General features: G+C 42.2%; 1 protein-coding gene across 3 annotated transcripts in view; it reads left to right on the top strand.

Moving 5' to 3' along the window:
• Positions 1–863: 863 nt before the first annotated feature.
• Positions 864–21354, top strand: part of LOC111854418 (E3 ubiquitin-protein ligase HECW1) — an 82441-nt gene continuing 61950 nt past the window's right edge. The window contains exons 1-3 of one of the 3 annotated variants that reach the window (XM_072699832.1): positions 864–1212; positions 15397–15458; positions 15832–15889. In XM_072699832.1, coding sequence (XP_072555933.1) covers positions 15863–15889 — 27 coding nt within the window. In that variant the 5' untranslated portion in view covers positions 864–1212; positions 15397–15458; positions 15832–15862. Of the gene's footprint in view, positions 1213–1309; positions 1597–15396; positions 15459–15831; positions 15890–21354 lie in introns of those variants that run through there. The other 2 variants (XM_023832341.2, XM_023832342.2) reach the window with 2 other exon arrangements.

A 21354-nucleotide genomic window follows, 5' to 3' on the forward strand; every position in this document is an offset into this window, starting at 1 on the left:
AAGTAAAGTGTTACCTGTTTGTCACAAGTGACCCTAGCAGGACCAAAATTCTCCAGGACCTTAAGGAACTTAACTTCTCCAATGCAACAACAGAGAGGTGGATGTATGTATTGATCAGTTTAATGAAACTGCTCAATCATTTGAACATACCCGATTACCTATTTCAAGGTGATGTAGAAGGTCAATGGGCAGAACTGTATCTTCATAATTCCAGGGCTGTGGATTTGATTCCTGCCCCTATGTGAGATTTCCATGTTCTCTCTTTGCCCAAATCCAAAAATGTGCAGTTGGTCAAATAGGTATTTCTAATTTAAACGGACTGGTATCTCATCCAGCATGCTCCCAGTGCACCCTGGGATAGGCTCCAAGCTCACTGTGGTCCTGTCCTGGATAAGTGGTCTGGATAGATAATTATTTACTTTACTGTTATTAAAATATGCATAGCTGAGCCATACGAGAAATAATTCTGAGCCATATGAGAAATAATTAAAAAAGTGACAAATTAGAAAATGAAAAAAGAATCAAACAACGTACCTAAAGTTGACAAAAATATGACCTATTTTAATTTGAACATAATATAACCCATTACACACACACACACACACGCACACAAACATATATATATATATATATATATATATATATATATATATATATATATATATATATATGTATATAGTAAAAATATATGTGGAAAGTGTTAATATGAGCTCTAAATAAAAACAGCATTCTTAATTATTCATTCATGCGAATCGAATAGTACAGCTATTTTTAAAAGTCATTAAACAAAAACCATGTACTGAAGAATAGTGGGGGGTGGGTTCATTAGTGGTACCACGATGAAGTTGCCACTTTCTTTCTGCGTAGCCTAACATTGTTGGAAACAAACGTGCATTTGTTCGGCCTGATCGTGGAGGAAGCTTGGTCGGGGGTGGGGGCGGCAGTGGACCGGACTGGAGCGGTAGATATGCAAAGACAAAGCCGTCTATTGGCTGCAGCTGTCTGGTACCCAGAGAGGAGGATGGATGGAGCGGAGACCAGGGGGATGTAACAAGGAGTGGAGGAGCTCCTAGGCTAGCGTGATACGGCACTGCGAGGATGTGATCTCATTAGTACGGGCTTTATGTAAAACCCGCCACCCCCAGCAGCTTGACATTAAAAAAAAAGTTGGCAGAGTGGAGTATGATTCACCGACAAGCGATATTATCCCAGGTAGGTTGTGTTATTGCGTTTCTTTGTGGACGGTGGACGTGGGAGGTGTTTCCGAGCGGCGGAGGGGATCTTCTTCGTTCGGTGATGGAGCGGAGCAAGGCGACGCCGTGTTGCGGCAGACGCAATGGGGTCCTGCGCATGGCTTAACGCTCCGCGATGCGGAAAACGACGCGTCCGTGGCCGCGTTTGAGGCATGCATGTGGCGCCGCCGCACCGCGCACGGCCGACGGAGGCTGGCGATGGAGGCTCTTTGTGTCAGGGGCTTCCCTCGGCTCTAGCTAATCCCGATCGGCCCTTTCTGTCTCAGCGAGAGGACCTATTACGGGCGACGCCGAAAAACCCAGATCGAAAGGGGCTGAGTGTAGCGATTATTATGAAACCGAGGTGATTTCCAGTTTGAGAGCAAATGACGAAGGAATGCGTCCGATGAGTTATCATGCTTGCATGTAGCATCGGTAGTGAATAGTAGGAATAATAATTCACATGGTGCATTGTTTTCAAAATAGAAAGCAGCATGCACTCATTATCACCATTGCGATCAGTCAGCCCGTATTTGCGTGTATATTTGCGTGTCTGTCTGTGCGTTTGTTTTCCTGTGTGTATGTCTGTTACATCTGTACTTTTTCTGATCTGCAGCACTCCTCGGAGACTATATAGGCTAGCAACAACTTTAACTAGATCGCTCAAAGTTTCCTAGCATGAAACATACTAACCGCTAGTGTTTTGTAAATAAGTTGTGCAGTTGTTCTTTTGCGAGATGCAAACATCCTTTACTTTATGCATGGCGATTTAAAAACTTTGATGTATAGGTATAGATTATATTATATGCTACTTTGAGACATTGTGTGTAGTGATTAAATCGTACATTTTTGGCACGTTTGTTAGTAATGCTATCAGTATCCCGGAAATGGTCTTCTTAAGTGTTTTATTTAACTGGCTTATTTCCTAAAGCATTTGCATAAGGTAATATCCTATTTTAGGCTTGTAAACTCATCAGTCGTTGATTTAAAAACAGTGAGTCATTGTGCTGAACATGTCGTAGTATGACGCAGAGGAAATTTTGTCAGGCGAGGCTTAAACTGTACACTAAATTATCAGATTAGACTACTCAGTCTGTAAATTGCGGACAGTCAGGACACCCAGAAGCAGGGGGTGGTATTGACCATTGGCTCTTCTGTCACCACCTGTCATTGCAACATTTAATTGCATCGATGCATAATTTAAATTACACTGGATTTAAATGACTGAAAAAAGGCACATTGAACTCCGATATGTAATGGGGATCTGTGGAAGGCAGAGACGTGAATTCTGGTTGTAATGATGAACAAGCCAGGGTGCCGACGGTATAGTAACGCTGACTACATACCTTGCGTGACACTTAAATTTTGAACAAAATTTACAAAATCCGTCCTGGGTAACAGCGTTAGTACAGCGCTGAGCAAATAAGCAGAGATAAGACATAAGAGAACTGCGAGTTGCATTTTGTATAAAGTTAAACGCGATTCCTAAATTTTCAAAGCTTATATTTTATGTTGTGACCTCATTAATGATGGGTTAATTAAAGAGGTTATTCCAGTTAAGACATGGTATGGTACAGTAATTATCCTGCAAGGATTACTTTTACGCAAGCAGTCAGTGTATGCAGCGTAACACAGACTTGTAACGTGTGAACAGAAGTAACGTTAAAATTAAATTTATACACCTGTGATGTATTATTCTACTGACCTGTTATTCAGTAAGTCCTGCTAATTATTAAGTGTTTTCAAAGCACAGAGTAATGATGTGCCCTATTTACCACTCCTCAAGCTAGACTTACAAAATGAGTCTGAATGTCATTTACTTCAGTTTACCCCAGTCAAATACTTGTATTATAAATCTGAACAGTGTCAATCCTGTAAATTTTATAGTGTAGAAAAGACATCTGAATTTGCCTGACAAGTGTATTCGTCTGTCCTGAAAGTAATTCCTGTCCAATAATACTCCTGTGTCATGGTGTTAACATTTATTTTTGACTGCTTTTCCTGTGCTTGCACAAGTCAAGCAGGTCTTTAATGTCATTTGTAACCAGACACAGTTAGTACAGTACACAGTTAAAAACAAAATAGCGTTTGTCTCTGACCAAACCGCTACATAAATTAACACAAGACTAACACACAACCTACAGTAACAACGTAAAGCGCACAGTGTGCAATCTGTGGAAACGCTGCAGGACAGTGCAAGAAAGAGCAGGACTGCTGACATCGACAAGTACAAACAGGGAAGTAAAACCCAGTGCTGTTACCTGTACATGTGTGGATTGTGTGTGTGGAGTTTGCATGGTCTTCTCGTGACACACAGTCCAAAGACACGCAGTCGGGCTAAATGGCGTCTCAGCATTGCTGCTACTGTATGATTTTGAGTTTGCATATGTTTTTTTCTATATGATGGACTGGCATCCCACTCAGGATGTACCCATGGTGTCCTGTGCTGCAAAATATAGCCTCCTCCCCCCCCCCCCCCCCCCCAACCGTGACCAGGATAAGTGGTTGGAAGATATACAGGCCAGCATTATCATTCAATTTGTTCCAGATAGTCAGTCTGAGGCTATCATTGTGATCACCTAAAACACAGCAACATTAAGATCGCTTCTGTCAAATAGTTAAGATAATATCGGCCAGCAGCGTTTTGCCGTGGAAAATTAGTTTTTTGTTTTCCCTTTCTAATGAAAATACATTAGGCTTTAATATATTTCACAGTTCTTGCCCAAGCTCCGTGTAAAATGCCGAATGTGCTGTTTTCTTACGATATTGCAGATTGAGAATTCTCTGTAACTAATGCAGGTGTCAACTAAAATTAAATTAGGATGGTGTCTGATTCAGTTTGGCCTTATTAACCTTAGGTGATATTTATAATGAAAGCGATTTTCCCTCTATAATAGGTGTATCATTACCTGACCCAGAGTAATTAGCTGTTTGCACTGTCATATTTCTCTGCCACGCCATGACGCTTTGGAGATGATTCTTAATGGCTACATTGTCATGCATATTTAGTGCAGGAATTTCCGTCCACGTTGTTCCTATGACACTGGATTTAGCCTCGGGGACCTTGAGGATGGAAATTCTCGTACAGTGGTGGTCCAGGGCTCTGAGACGTTACCTGTGTATTACTCATAGGGCTTTGTTAATGATACATCTGACTCTGGTGCTCAGACAGTGCCGAAGGCAGCTCACACAGGTGTGACGTGTGGACATGTTCCCACATCAACACTCCAGAAAACACAGCTTCGAGACACATTTTAATGCTTGTGGTTGAAATTCATGCAAGTAGTAGATCACTGTTCCCTGAGATCTTCAAGGATTTCGGAATGAGCTGAAGTACGATTCTGTACTAGCTCGGCACTTGGGGAAATTTCAGTAAAGACCCATCCCTGTCGACCTCAGATTGGGTACCTCATTACGTACCAGAATGCTTCAATGTGTGCATATAAGGCTGGACATATATTCAGAACTTACATCAAAACATCATGAAATATTTATTGCTTTGTTTCTGGATATCTTTAACATAAAGTCCTTGAAAGGAAAAGTTTTGGTGCACAGAATCAGTATTGTCAGTAATAAATGTCTGTTGCGCTTTCATAATATTTTAACGATAATGCCTTCTGACTTGGGGGGCACAGGAAGAGGGGATATGTGCAAATTCCTCAGCTTCCAGGGTGTTACACTTACATTGTATGGGGGGGGGGCACACTGATGATTCTGGACTGAAGGACCCAGCTGACAGGCTGCTTGAACCACCAGCTTGAACAATCCCAGGAAGTCACTTTTTGCTTTGGTGCTAGGGGGCCTCTTGACAATCAGGTTTAACCTGTGAGGGGGAGTCAGGGACAGCTGGGTTCTATAATAGGAGAGCGATCTGTCACATATATAGCAGGTATGAATGGATGATTAGAGTGCAAAGTCTGATCATTCAGGTTTCTGCGTGCCTTTGAATGCTGACTATTAGTCTGGCCTTAATGGTCAAATTAACAGGTAGTAATAACACACCCTATGTAGAATTAAAAATACAGTACTATGCCCATGTTAAGCTTTGCTAATTAAACGTACTAACAATTGATGTATGATGTTAGTAATTTGTTTAAGCAGCACAGTTATGGATTTGGAATATAAATCTGTATAATGCAGCTTTCAGAAAATTAGGTTTCGAAAAAGACTAGAAATTGTAGTACCTTGAATGCATAAATTAAAAATAACCAATTATTGATGCTGTTTAACGAAAACTCTATAAGGAATAGGCCAACAAATTATACTGATTGAAGAAGTAATTTTCTTATTTTTGATTCTCTGCTTTAGGTAATTTGTTTAGACGAAGCATTTGTTACATCATTATATGGGGTTTTAGCTTGTTTGCTTTCGTTTGAACATTTTGCCCGTAACCTCACTGATATCAAAGGCAAGTTTCTGTATGTTTCTGAAAATTGCTTAAGGCTTGAGTTCTTCACACAGGGAAGAGAAAACGTTTGGGAGTTAACAGGGAGAACATCCTCTCATATACTGCAGTGACAACAGAGATAGAATAAGACAAACTTCGGAAACTTGTAGTGTACAATAAGTTTAGCTAGTAAGTGTGTTGTTGTCGCTATATTTTGATATGTATTACGTGGCAGAGAGTCCTTGCTTTGGGTGGATAGGCCCAGTACACATGATTTGCAGAACAATGGCCCTGGTTATGAGTGGGTGGCCTAATTAGTCAACAGTGGACAGTAATGGTGTTAGCAATGACAGGCTTTGGGAAATAGGTGGGACGGAGGACGAGACAAAGGAGCGTGAGCGTCGGTGGGATTATAGACGGGATGGACTAAAGGAACCATTACTGCGTCCGGCTTTACGGCTCAGAGATCATCCTGGCAGATGGACTGAGCAATGGGACGACAGAGAGGTCAGAAGTCAAAAAGTCAAACAAAGGCTGTCAAGAAGAACAGAGCCGATGTCCCACGGCGAAGTGGGTTTGTCACGCAGTGACAGAGAGGGGGAGGTTCTCTCTTTGTGGGACCCTTTTTGTAAAAACATGTGTCTTTCTCAGCTATGTTCCTCTCCCTGATTCTGGGTAGTTAATGGAAATCTAGGATGGAAGACCATATTTTTTTCCAGTAGATTAATCAAAACTATTTTGCAATTGGAGGCAGTATTATATACTTAAAAGTTCCTGAAAAGAGTCAATAGAAATTTTCATTGTTTTGTTTAGTTTCTTTTGTTGTTAGTTTGTCTGCTTGTGTGTTTGTATGAGCTGAATTCCAGAGAGCACATTGGATGCGTAATACTTCTACATGAATAATGATGTAATAATCTGTGGTTATTTATAAGGAAGCATGGAGGAATATAGAAATAGACACTCTAAGGGTGTCTTGCTGAAAAAGAGAGCATCTTCCAACAATAGCAGACTTTTTTGATGCTTGTAGATTTGTGGAGTACAACAGTGTGGAAAAAAAATATATAATACCTCTGCCCACAGAGACACCTCTCTTGAAATTGAGCCAGTTTGTTTCCAGGTGGTTTAAGAAAAACACATTACGTTTATTGCCAGAATCGCAGGACAGCGTGTTATTATAGTAAGTGAGTATCGTACCTTCAGTGAAATACAACAAGACTGTCATATCTATTTTTGGAACATTAAGAGAGAAACACTTGAAAGGAAAATACAACAGCAATAAACAGAAACAGTTTCTGTTTATTGTATAATATAAGCTTTGTTTTGTTTAAGTTGTGTACAGTGATGGCGAGGTGAGCACCAAACAGTGTAGCGATTACAGCGATTACAGCGGTGTGGAGCACGGCCTTAATGCCTCTGTGTACGTTTGACTGCATGTGCCGGCATCCAGATCATGCAGTCAGTCAGAAACACAAGGGTTACCACCCAGGGTCTCCACGCGGGAACAGCTGCCCCAAATATCCAGAAGGCGTACATGCTGAAAAGGAAGGAAACTCTTACATTTTCCTACAAAGCGCCTCTTACTATGAATCTTTGTCATTTTAGGGCGGCGTGGTGGTACAGTGGTTAGCACTGTTGCCCTTACACCTCTGGGACTTGGGTTTGAGTCTTCGCCTGGGTTACATATATGTGGATTTTGCACGTTCTCCCCATGTTGTTGTGGGGTTTCCTTTGGGTGCTAAATTGCCCATAGGCGTGCATGTGTGGGTGAATGGTGTGTGAGTGTGCCCTGTGATGGGCTGGCCCCCTTTGATGGGCTGGCCCCCCCGTCCTGGGTTGTTCCCCACCTTGTGCCTGTAGCTTCTGGGATTGGCTCTGGACCCCATGTGACCCAGAAAGATAAGGGTTTTGGAAAATGGGTGGCTATATATATTTGTGTGTGTGGATTATGTTAATATTATATTGTGGAGACCAAATGGCCCCCACAGTGTGATAAAAATCTGTTATTTTGACCATTTTGTAGGTCCCCACAAAGACCTAAAAATGATCTGTGAAGTCTCGCTTTTTTATTTGGTTATTTATGGTTAAGGGTAGGGCTGGGTAGGGGTTAAGGTCGTCATGTTGGGAAATGGTCCCCACAAAGATCTGTGAAGTCTCGCTTTTTGTTTGGTTATTTATGGTTAAGGGTAGGGCCGGGTAGGGGTTAAGGTCGTCATGTTGGGATTAGAGTTTTTGAATGGAGTCCCCACAAAGATATAATTACAAACCTCTGTGTGTGTTTATATATATATATATATATATATATTTATTTTTTTTTTTCTGTTTTTGCATAATTTTTTTTTGCACAGGAATCTTTCATAGGTATGTATCTGTTTTGGGGGTGATGTTACACAAGAATAGTGTTAGTTGTTTATTGAGGCTAGCTTGAAGTGTTAACAGTTATTTTTTTCATACAGGGTTATTTGTGACCATACCAGTAAGGCTGCTTTCAGCGAGCCGGAATTCATTTCTGTCATATTACCTCCCCTTTAAAAGGCTCTCCAGGTCTGGCTCGTACTCTCCCCTCTGTTCCAGCCTTCGAATAATGCTTGAATTTGACTTGTAACGTCAGTTAAATGAGTCAGCGAGGCTTTCCTAATGGAATGCAACATGATATATTATTAGTGCGTAGCCAGATGGGGAACATCTCTGTGTCCCTGAGGGTTAGAGTGGGACTGAAATGGATGGAAACATTGTGAAACATTAGGATGCTAAAAGATCTTCTCCTCTTGGCTGTGTCATCACTTTAAAAAGCAGTTCCTGTGTCCAGACATGGTTAAAATGTAAAGGCATCCAGTTGTCTACAGATGGCCTTGGTTCCACTAAAACCTAATCAGCAGTTTAAATTATGTTCCACTGCATTACTGTGTTTTATGGGACTTCCTGTTCACAGCCTGAACGCTTCTCATCTGCCCTTATAAGAAATACATCAATTTTATTGGCTGATGGCAGAGAGGAATTCTATATCGTGTCCAATCACATTCCTGTTTTGTACACTTATACAGGGCTGTGTGATTTTTCTCTCTTTATTTAAATGGACTGTAAACATTTACTTTCATTTGTTAGTGTAGCAGACCCTTTTGTCCAAAGCTACATACAAGTTAGTTAGTCAGGTCCTGCTCAATCACAAAGCTAAGAGGAAGATTTCCAGCTTTTTTTCAAGGATTTTAGGACTTATGTTAATAACTTCTTGTTTTCAAGTAGTCTTAATGTAAGCAATCTTTTGTAAAGCAATGTCTTAACATTTCAGTGATAAAAGACAGAAAGGCATTATTGAACTGAAAATACTGGAGGCAACCAGCTAGATGATTGTCTGTTTTCTCTTGTGAATTTTTTTTTTTTTTAAGAATTCACTTTGTGTTTACTCTGGTGGGACAGAGCAAACACATCTCCTCCCAGCTTTATGTGAAGCTCTCTGTCTTCTTACCTCATTGAAGGTCTTGTTTCTTTGTGACTAATTCCTCAGTAAGTGAGGAGGACGTGTAGGTGCTGGCCGGAAGATAGGGAGTCGGTTTGTTGACAGTGGCTGTTTGAGCACTTCCTGAACTGGAATCTTCTGCCAAATTCCTGCGATCTTCTGGGTAAATATACACTTAGCTGGTGCAATAAAAGGAGCCCGGTCTTTTGTGGGCAATTCACCTCTGAAGCGAGATATAAAGGATATATAAAATAACAAATCAGAGGGAATTAATGAAATATTCAGGGCGTCAGGCTGACAGTGTCTGAGCTTCTGTCATGCCAATGAGGTGTATAACAGTAGAATGAGCGTCTGATGGCTTTCTCCAGTGTTAGCAGACAGATAGTTATATTTAAATCAGATTTTCTACAAAAAAAGTCGGAGTTTTAGGATTTGGCTTAGGGTTTATTTCCCCTGCAGTGTGCACATCTGGAAGTATTCGACTGCAGCGGGATTGATGTTTTCGCCTGTGGTTGTAGGTAGATCCCTTTACAATGGTGTGTATGTGTGCATGTTCATGGTGCGTGTAGAGCTGGCTCGGAGGGTGGGGGTTGGGGGGAGGGATATATACTTGTGAATTCCGTGTCACAGTCTTTGGAGCCTTGATTCCCGCCGTGCTCGTGCGAGCTCTAACGTAATTAGAGTCCTGCCCCTTTAATTGCACCCTCCAAACATGGCCGCCGTCCGCCGTGCTCGTGCGAGCTCTAACGTAATTAAAATCCTGCCCCTTTAATTGCACCCTCCAAACATGGCCGCCGTCTTGATAGCACATGCAGAATCTCTTTGTGCGATGGTATGTCATCCTTTTTGGTTGTCCCATTTTTTTGTCTTTATTTTCAATAATTTTCAGTTTTTTTATTCTGCCTAATTCTAACCACATGCTTTAGTGGTTACTGTAAATAAGTTTTAGGCATTTTGTACGGAAGCACAATATGCATTCCTGTGCTCGTTATATAATTAAGTACTCATTTTACAATATAATAGAGAATTGTCCAAATATATTCAGCACTGCATGAAATATATAGTACATACACATACATATATTGCCATGCAGTCTTGTTCAAATGCAGCCTTTGCTTGGCTCTAACAATAGCAGCAATTACAATCTTAAGGAAAATGATAAGAAATTTGTCAGGACAGTCACCTAATAACTTGCATTGAGCATCTGCAGGATAGCGTCTAAGAAGGAAATGGTAACAGGGATTTCGTGTAGTTATACGGACATTCAGATTAAGAAGTTCAAACAGGAAAACTGTTTCTTTTTTATATTAGATTCATTTGGGAACATGTCTTTGTAATGTGATTATACCCATAAAAGAGGCATTTGGGGGAAATGCTGAGAGGAAATGCATGTCCTAGTGTGAGATTCCCCTAATGGTTTAGTTTTCGATGTTAAAATGAGTAATGCTTTGCTGTCTGAAACAGATTTTATGCAAATCATCCTGCTATGTTTAGACTTTCCAAGACATATTCCAACAAATACCATTCCATCCATCAATTCATCTTCCCATGGCTTGTTCAGTACAGGCTCACAGTAATGCTGGAGCCTATTTAGGGCAGCAGGGGGCGCTAGGCAGGGGACACCCAGGGTGGGATGCCAATTCAGTTACCTTCCAAAGATATTATACTGGCTACTGTGTAAAACGTGATATATGCAATATAATTAGCTACCCTTCTGTTCTTCTTATTCAGTGCGTAACTTTTCCCTTTATTGTAACGGAAATGTCTGACAAGTTCTTAATGCAGCCTTAATTATTCAGTGCCTGTAAATCTGAGTGAAACCAAATCTATCCATTACTGTGTAATCCAGTCTACTCCATGTGACTCACTTCCATTTTGTTTTCTGCTGGTGTTCCATATCTTTTAAAGCAAAAGATTAACAAAAGTACAGTGGTACCTCAGTTCTCGAACTCATTAGAAGTCGAATTTCTTAAAAGTCGAACCAACCAGTTCGAAAAAAAATGACCTAGAACTTGATATGAATCTCAAAAGTCAAACCGTGAACGCTGACCTAAGATAAGTTGTACGCGCGGGGAAATGAAATTAAACGGTGTTTAATTACAGGTAAGGCAGGCAAAACGCAGACGGACAATACAATGACCGGACTGGGGAAACAATCTGAAACGCCGACTAAATACAGAGGACTAATGACAGCAACCAGAAACAGCTGAACACACCGGGATTCCACACAGGGATTCCACACGGGGTTAACGAGGGGGCGTGGCACACGGAAAGAGCGGATGATCAGGGCTCCTCTACAATCTGATTGGTTATCTTTCTGAATCAGTCACTTTTTATTCCGCCCTCAAAACATTTTTATGTAATTAAAACTCCCATCAGCTTTAGCTTTATTCATAAATGTCAGTGTTTTTATGTAAAGACAGTCTGTTAAAGCATGATAGGTGCCAATCGTAAAACAGGCAGTGAAAGTGAAAGAGTCAGTAGTTTATGTGGAATTATATAGAATTATTACTTTGTTTTAATGTTGTCAGACATACTAAAGTTTACTTGGAAGTTTGGGGGTTTTGAAATTGACAGACCTGTGATTTTAACAGCAGACAGTCTGCCGTCCTGATAACGTCGATCACGGTAAACTCACGGTGTGTGGGCTCTGATGAACCTGGTGAGATGTTCCCCTGACAGCTCCGTGTGAGCATGTCGAGCCAGAAGATAATCATGGTCTGCAGCTGCTGGTGGCGGGACGGCATTGGAGTGTAGGCAATCTGCAGGATCTGGACATGGCGTCTGTGATCTGAGAGACCAGGGCTGTGTTGACAAGCATCATTAATCTGTGTACAGGCTCACGCCCTGGCTGGGATTAAGAGTATTGGCATCTTGGGCAGATTGATGATACTGATATTTTCTGTTAATCTAGATTATTATAACCCTCCCCAGAGTGAAATATTTTATAATATGACCTCTTGACTTTATCGGCATAGCCGATAGCAGGTTGTGCCAAAGCTTATATGAATATCCATAAATAGGAACTAAAAAGGTTGTTTCTTAGCGGTAAATAAGATGGCTAGCAACAAGAAACTTCATGGAACTTTACGGAATAATCCCCCTGAAATATTATATAAGATAGTTTATAGTAATGATTACCTTATAGACTTGTAGCAGTTTAGGATTCAGCCTAAGACGGGTATAGGATTACATACGAGGCCAAAAAACATGTTTTTGCAATGAAAACCCAATGAGCGGTGGGCCTGGTATGATAAGCTGTAAGGTGTAGTTCTCACATAGTGCTACAGTCACTGACAGGCCAGCGCTACAGTGCAGCTGATATACAACACTCAGTCTGTGCAGAAGAATATGATGGATGGGGGATAAACAAGACCCCAAAAGCTTCAAAGGTCAGTTAACACGAATACCGTGAAGAACATTCTGCAGCCGTGTCAGGTCAGGTGTCGAGGAGTCAGCGAACACATGAGGTAGACGCACCGGAATATCACCTGGAGATCTTATGGCTTAGAGAAGGCATCTGCCCGCTGCTGAAATTACCTTAAAAAATCCAACAGATTGCCAGGTTTAGACAAGGGTGATTAATGAACCTACTTCAAGTGTTACAGGTCTTCTCAGAAGGGGGATGCTTTCACCTGAGTTCTTTGGACTGGATTCTGGAACCCAGTGGATATTTCGGGAAGCCCAGATCCAGGGGAGTACAGCTGGAAAACGGTAACTTGAGCTGCCCTGAGATCCCCCCAGAAGCCTGTGAAGCCTCTGCTGATGTCCCTCAAGTCTTCAGAAGGCCTTGCTTGATTCTGCCTGTCATATCTCATAACTTCTCCATATTTCACGTCGAACGGTATTAAGAAACGAATGCTATGTCTGTATGCACACATTCTTTTATGCAATTCTTAAAGAATTAGGTCACGCTTAACACAATGCGGGATGTATATATACTTGTGAATTCCCCAGGTATGGAAGTCTCCACGGTGGGATTAGATATTTAATGAGGGCATTAAATCGATTCCTAGGAAGTCTTCAATTAACTTATTGATCGGGCCATTTGTTTGTTCATTCAGACTTTTTCAGACCTTGTTACTGGATTTAGCAATAAAGTCTTTCGGTTATGAGGTATCAGTGGCGTCAACTCAGAAAGCCACAAATGAGTATTTACGTATTTGCGTATAAAGCAGAGTCTAGAGATCTAGACAGGGAGACATATATAAGCACCACAGATGACAAGGGTAATAGATTTGACATGGAGATCCTTCTGGAAAGAATATCGTGATGTTCTCTGCTGAGGTCTATCAGACGGTAGTATGTTGGACCAATCCCGTTTTGCTTTCTTCCTATCGTTTGTAGTCATGATGTCCAGGTTGTAGAAATAGCTGTCGATGAATGTAAAGAGGCTTTCCAGAGTTGAGGGAGGTGAGTTATCCAATGTAACAGATGAATTTAATTTAATTTTTAAATTCGAAGTGAAATATCAAATTGAATTGTTGTTTGGGAGTTCAGTGCGCAGCCAGGTTGGATCTCCTCAGTGCGCAGCCGTCTCTCAGTGCGCAGCCAGGCTGGATCTCCTCAGTGCGCAGCCGTGTCTCAGTGCGCAGCCAGGTTGGATCTCCTCAGTGCGCAGCCGTCTCTCAGTGCGCAGCCAGGCTGGATCTCCTCAGTGCGCAGCCGTGTCTCAGTGCGCAGCCACTCTCAGCATGTCATCGTCTCTCGTAGTATGTTGGCCTCCGGCCTTTACAGCATAAAGCACAACATCACATTAATTCCGTTCTGAAGTAAATAGTGTCAGGTGGCTTGTTCCTGCAGTCTTGTTCTCCAGTTATTGTTTAGCTAGTGTGCTGCGAATTAGCTACTCAGAAAGGTCCCGAGCTGTCGATTATACAGAAATGCACACGGCGCAGCCTTGCAGTAGCGATGACAGCGGAAACGGAACGGTTTTGCTGCAAATGCAAGGTGAATAGCAGAGACAGGCATGCAGTGTAAGGATTATTGGACGTGTCGGGTCGCCCTGCCTCTTCTGGCTGTGATCTGAACCTATATGACTGGCATGGTAGCTGATCCATCTGATGTCGGTAAGAGCGGGTCGGGAGAGACCCTGCTGTGACACGGAGCTCTTCGCCAGCGCATACGCTGACTCGTTGCGCTGGGTCGCACCTTTTAATCCTACAGTAGTTATGTCATCAGTCAGTCTGCTTGACTTCTGCTTGAATGTCGAGTTGCCGTCAAGTTCTTTAGTCTTCTGCTCTTTTCAGGCTATACTTAAGGCTGCTTTGGGGATGCCCTCATTATGGTTGTTCGTAATCTTTTGTAATAAGGCTGAGAACGAGGGGACAGGCAGGGCTTCTCCGTTGTTTGGCTCCATTAGGCTCAGTTCTTTGGGGGTGGCTGTCAAAGACTCAGGCCCCCAGTTTACATAAGAGGCCAAAAAACATGTTTTTGCATTGAAAACCCAATGAGCCGTGGGCATCCTATGATGGCTGATGGGCTGATTAACTCATGTAGAGTTCAGGCTAAGAACGAATCGGGATCGAAATGATGCAGACGTGCATAGATCTTACCTTAAGCGAGCATATTCACAAGATAAATGCCATCTAAGTAAATGAATATGTATCTCAGTTATTCCAATTACAATTATTTGGTCTTTTCTTGTAGAGGCAACACTGTGTGTAAGTGATGTTTGGGGATAAATCCTGCCTTCTGTGTGTGTGGAGTTTGCATGTTCTCCCCACCTCATGTAGATTTTCTGCCAGATACTCTGGTTTTCTTCCACAGTCCAGAAACATGCATATTGGCTACTGGTATCTCTGAAGTGCCTGTAGTGTAAATCTGTGTGTTTGTGCCCTGTGATTGACTGGCAGCCCATCCTGTGCTGCTTGGGATAGGCTCTAGGCTCCGCAGGACCTTAACCAGCATCAGATAACTGCTCTGGAAATGGATGGATGGATGGATGGATGGATGATCTATTTACATATCAGCTTCAGACAGTCTAGACTTTAAGTACTTCGCAAAGTATCAGCGAACTAGAGATCATGCAGGTCAGGTTAATTTAATTTGTTAATGAGATCTACCATGATAATCATGCAAATGCAGGCAAACGAGAGAATAATTAAAAGAGTCCAGCAGGGTTTCTTCTGCTTTTTGAAGTACGAGGTGACACTGACCCGGGCATCGGTTTACATGCCACAGTAAGGCTTATTCTGCATGTTATGAAACTGTTTTCTGTCTGCCACGCTCTGCTTTGCCCGGTCTGTGTGTGTGTCTGTGTGTGTGCGTGTGTGTGTGCGTGCATGTCTGTGTTTTTTATGCTGTCTTCACTTCTTTTGCAGGATTTTTACTTTGGCCAACATGAGATCATCAGACGATGCACATGCCACCAGCCTGTCTCCATGTATGTCCCTTTTCTTTTGATATCTTCATGCTTTGCCGTCTATGATGAAGATACCAATGAAAAAAAAAAACGTTTAGCCATCCATCCGAAACATCAAAAACAGTCATGACGTCTTAAATGTATTCGAAGGAAATGACAGAGTGGTAACATCTGTCGCCCATTTAACTGTAAAGCATGACAAATTTCTGCTATGTTAAAAATGATTGTTACGTTAATTCCTCTTATTCGTGAGCTTTAGTGCCAGAACTGTCTTGACCTCCTGTTGAAGTTTAAACTCCAATTAGCCCATGAATTGCAGAAAGAGCATTGTTTCAATGAAAAGTGTCACCCCAGTCTTAACCACATTGGAATAATGCTGTTCGCTTTTCCTCAGGAATTGAAGTGCTTTCAGTTGACGAGTCATTATGCTACTGCACCTGTGTAGTGTTAAGGTCAGTGTCCTTCTCCTGAATAATAACAGTTGCTTGCCTCAACATCAGATTCCATCAATGCCATTCATATAAATGTTTGTGACTGTTTGCACCGTGATCTTGCCCCGATCTCAGCCACAGCCGTTGCTTTTCCTGTTTATGGTTCCCCTCCTTCTTGCCACGTCTCTCCGTTCCAGTAGGGCTACCTACAAGCTTCAGCGCTTTAGCATCCTAGTCGCCCAAACACAGCTGTGTCTCTCGGTACTCTGAGGGCTGTTTAAAAAGGCCCTCCGGGTCCAGCCATGAAGATCTCCCTGACTTCCAAGCTTGTATGACATCCTATATCCACCAGGTTGTTATTCAACATCAAAGTTCATAATTCATCGATACAGAACTGAAAATTCTAATTTTTTTTTTCATTGGTGCTACATTAAAAACATTTCAACAAATTTTTAAGTCATGGATATTTCACAAAACCTGAATTAGGATCCCACCATGGACAGACCAGACTTTTCAAGTAGAACATTACATGAGGTACATGACCAGGGAAAATATATGGATGGCCGACAGCTGACAATGGAACTCATACCATATATGGCTAAAAGTACGTGGACACCAGCTTATCTAACATGTCATATTGAATTCAAGGGTATTAATATGAAGTTGGTCGGCTCCTTGTAGCTATAATAGCCTCTGCTCTTTTGGGAAAGCTTCCCCTTAGAGGCGGGTGGGATTTGCTGCCATTCAGACTGGGTATTGATGTTGGGATATCAGGTCTCTTTCTGAGTTTGTGTGGCCTATTGTTTTGCAACCACACTTCCTCATAGATGTTCCAACTTCACAATCACTTCACTAGCGGTTGACCTGCAGCTGCAAAGGGTGGACCAACTCCTTACTGATGCCTATGGATTTAGAATTGGATGTCATAAAAGTTCCTGTAGGTGCGATGGCCACATGTCCCAATACTTTTGTTCATAAAGTGTATGTAATTCACTACGGTAACCTTTGTGTTGGTTTTTATCACTCAGGATAGCCTTCACTCACATCTTGCATCAGCAGTTCATGGTTTTTTCCTCCTCGTACCACTCTCACTAAGTACTCACCACAGCTCACTGTCTGCTCCCCACAGGCCTATCTGAGATGCTCTGACCTAGTCGTCTGACCGTAATGATTTCTTATCAGATATTTACCCCTGCCCATTTCTTCTGCATTCAGCATGTCAGCTACGTGTACCTGATGTTAGTTTACCATCTAATATATGCCAGACTTTGACACACACTACTACCCTACTAGATAGATAACATTATTGGCTTTACCTGGGAGTGGTCTTAGTGTTTTGGCTCATTGGTGTATGTAACATATGCGTATACACCTTAGAAGAAGAAAATCATATTTAAATGCATGGAACTTAATGAGCAGTGAGAAGCCTTGAGATGCCTGATATTGTGGGAAGTAGATGGTTGTGTTCTAATAGAGTGCAGTAGTGTTCCGGCTTAGCCTTAAGATGACCATATTTTGCCTTCCAAAAAATGATGCTGGGGGCAGGATGCAAAGAGATGCGTCACAAAACAACACAAAAATGCACACAGAAAGCCAGCGCCTACATGAAACAGAGTGAAATTCTGGACATTTCTGTCATTTTTAGGTCACAAAAATGAGGATAAGTCTGGGAAAAAAAGGACATAACCATTTGCTTGGAGAGAGGGGGTCAATTTCAGTTTGACTTGTTAGTCAAAATGTTTGCATTAAAACATGTAGAGTGTTTAGCACTGCAGATATTTACAGGTGTAGCGTAAAATTCCTCCTACCAGTGCCTCACATTTTAAAGTAGTTATTACAGAATGTTTCAGCAGTGTTACCATATGGCCTGATGAACTGTTGTCTCCACTGCATTTTCTCAACTACAACAGTGGCTTTCTTGGCTAAGCAAATCAAAGTGTATTATGGAGGATTGAGCTTCAGTCCCCAGGCAGGAAGTAACCCAGAGTAAAACTGGATTTGGAGATTGAAATCACTTAGTCTGCTGATTCTAAAACTCCCGTCTCGCGAAAATAATTCACTGGGGTGATGTACAAGACCCCCCCCCCCCCCCCCCCCAGTCTCAGATCAGTAAGAAGCCTGCTGATTCGCTTGTTTTTTTCACTAATGCAAGAAATGCTAAAAGGCACAGACAGGCACAGACAGTGCCGCACCACTAATATTTCTTAATAAGTGCTTATTGTTGTGCTGCTCAGTCTTAATGTAACGAGTATTAACCAATATCTAGCTTATAATAGCTCATAAAATTAAAATATGCTAGTTTATATAAAGACAGTCGTCGTGTGATGTAAGGATTCCCAACCTTTTGATGTCTGCGGTTTATGTCATACAAAAAATTTCATGAGCTGGTAAAACGAGAGCTGGTAAAATTTACCAAGGGGGGGCAACGCAATATACATGGGAATGTGGGAAAGATCTCCTATTTCCGTGGCTACACATGGGACAGGGCATTTTATTTTTCAGTACCATACAATCCCATAATATACAGGACAGGAGGCAACTCTACCCCAATTGATTCTGGTCTGCAGACTGGTACTAGTCTGTAGACTGGGGGTTGGCTGCCCCTACTGTAGCAGATAAGCGGTTGTGGAAGATGGATGGATGGTTTGTATTTACTGTGAAATTCAATGAGAAAAGCACATTGGAGAAAAAGAGATGGATTGATGGATGGACAGATGGTTTATGTTTTTTTTTTGGTCCTTCATGAATTTTTCAAATATATTTATAAATATGGCCCAAGCTTTTCAGCAGTAAAAAAATGATGAGAGGTTGACAGGACACCTCCCTGACTGTTTGCCTTGAAAAGGAAGAAGTTTATTCTGAGTGACTTTATGAAAAAAACACAGTATGACATCACAAGATGTCAATCACTTCGCTAAACTCCAGTAGGCTCTTCTACTAATAAAACAAATAGTGCATCTATGGAGAGGCTGATATTAAGCTGTCAGGACTTCAAGGAGCTTTCCAGGTTCGCCCAGGTAGGTCTGTTACTACACAAACACTCAGGTTTGAAACCTATAATATCTATAATATTATATATAGATGTGGTCTCTGTTGGTGCATGGCGATGTCAATTATGATGCATTTGAAACCATCCATCCATCCATCCATCTTCCATGAGTGCCGTGTCGCGTTGTGCCTGCAGCCAATCCCGGGAAACACAGAGAACAATGGAATAGGGCACCCTGGATGGGGTGTCCTTGAAAGCCTTTTAGGTGCTGCTTTTTCCTTTCATTTATATGACGTATAGATTTACCCACAAATGAAAGCTTCCTATAAATGCTCCTCCATCCACAAATTGGCACAATGTCCACATTACTTTCTGAAACCAACCATGGTATGGAAAGTAATGTAAAGTAACTCATTAGGAGCTTGTCCCCTCCGTTGTTTCTTTGTCCAGTTGGTTTAGCTGACATTAGGACAGTATGCCAGGTTGCTGGTTCAGACAGTAACACTATGGGACTTGCTTACTGGAACATTTCTCATAGGAAATGGCAAAATAGATGGATTACTATGTTTATGCTGTGAACAATATAAGCAATACAGGACTATGTAAGCACAGCTCAAAATCAGATACAGTGATTTGCTTGCTGGAAGAGTTCTCAGACCTCAAAGGAGAGAAGATTGTGTTTTCCCTTCTATTGGGAACCCAAAAATCCTTCAAGTAACACTGAAAGCATTTGCTTTGACCTTGAACAATTCATGTGTTCTTGGGCAGAATATGCTTCTTGAATGTTTTAATATTTATCCATAAACCTTTGCCCACACATCACATGTGAATCGCTGATTCTGGGTGGATTTTTTAATGGAGTTTGGATGAATTCTGCTCAGGATAGATGGGTAGAGGGGCCTGCAGGCTTAAACCGGACACATTTACAAGGAGATGGGTCCCAGCTGCAAGAGGAAGTATGCACTAAATCTCCAAAATGTTGTCGTCCCCCCTTTCATAGTGTAATGCTAGCAACTGGAGGCTCAGCCAGTTACTGTGTTCTTTGCGATGACCTTGGAGCAGATGCTTATAGATCCAGGAACTGGGTATGCGGCCCTGATACCTGAGAGCACCAAAACTCACAAAACCTTTCCGGAAGACTCGAAGAGTTTGTTCTGGGCCAACTCATCACTCATCTGGATGACTTATAATGCACGAGTTGCACTGTTGCCCCGCCCCTCCACATGTCTGCCATTTGCATGTTCTCCCCATGTCGTGCAGGTGTCCCAAGGCATGTCTCTGAATTTCCCATAGTGTATGCTGGGGTGAGACTTGTGAGGGACTGGCTTGTACCCCAGCCTTCTGTCCTATGCTGCCCGAAATAGGTCCCAGGCTCCCCTGTGTCCCTGACGCAAATAAGTAGCTTGAAGACAGATACTACGCAAGTTTAATGTTTCCTGAAAAGTAGCATTTTTACACATTTCATTTATAAAAATGTTTAGTTTACTGAAATACAGATCTTATGAAGCACTTCAGATGAAACTAATGGCACTCATTTTTACAGGGGCAGGGCCTCAGATGCTCAGCCCCCAGCTGAAAGCCGATTGGTCCCTAGAGTGCCCCCTCCCTGTCACTCACCAATTCAAACTATATCATTGGCTATGACAAGGTTGGCCCCTCTCTATGAATTATGGTCTCTCTTATTCCCCCCCACACATAGAACTGCCCCTGCATCTACTGACACATGCTTAGCTAAGCATTTCATACCTTTCCTCTCTTGCCTCTATGCTTGACGTTGTATTATTATGATATCTTACATTTACAGAGAATATTGATTTATTTTATAATGTGTTGTTCCTGTCGGCTTCAATTATGGCAGCTGGTTGCCCTTGTTGAGTGGAAGCAGGTGGGATAGGCACAGTGGGGGTCATGGAGCTTAACAAGCGCCAGTAAACAAATCCAAACACAGGCGGGATAGATATTTATCTGGGTTTATTGCACTGTGCTAATCAAAGTTTCTGGGGGAAGACTAAATTCGTCCTGAGGATCATGTGATACTTTCTCCTGCCTCTCTGTGTGCAGGATGAGAGAATAACAAAGCGAGAAATGAGGAAATATCTCCCCCGTATCTCTTTGCCGCCGTGTCGTAGCCGTGTCGTTCCCTTCATTTGCATTCTCATTTTGTGGATTCCGCCAGTGCTGGAGGCCTCGTAGCAAAACCCGTCACCCTCTCGGCCATGTGTCATGAATTTATATGGCTGTCTGAAGTTTATAAGAGCATGTGCCGTACAGGAACACCCCCGCCCCCCCCCCCCCCACCCCATCAGCATCTGCCGCAATCTGGCGCTCTTCCAAGCTGCTGGGTGCCTGGCTTAGTCTTTGTCAGGCTATGCTGAATGAGAACCCACATGATGGACAGCTAGGATGGTTTGTAACCCTTTCGGAGCCCTTAGAATGTAACCGAATGTAAACTCCTAGAGCTGCCCGGGCGCCGAGTGACACATGCTCAGCTAACATA

Source organism: Paramormyrops kingsleyae, chromosome 15, assembly GCF_048594095.1.
Source record: "Paramormyrops kingsleyae isolate MSU_618 chromosome 15, PKINGS_0.4, whole genome shotgun sequence".
NCBI lineage: Eukaryota > Metazoa > Chordata > Actinopteri > Osteoglossiformes > Mormyridae > Paramormyrops > Paramormyrops kingsleyae.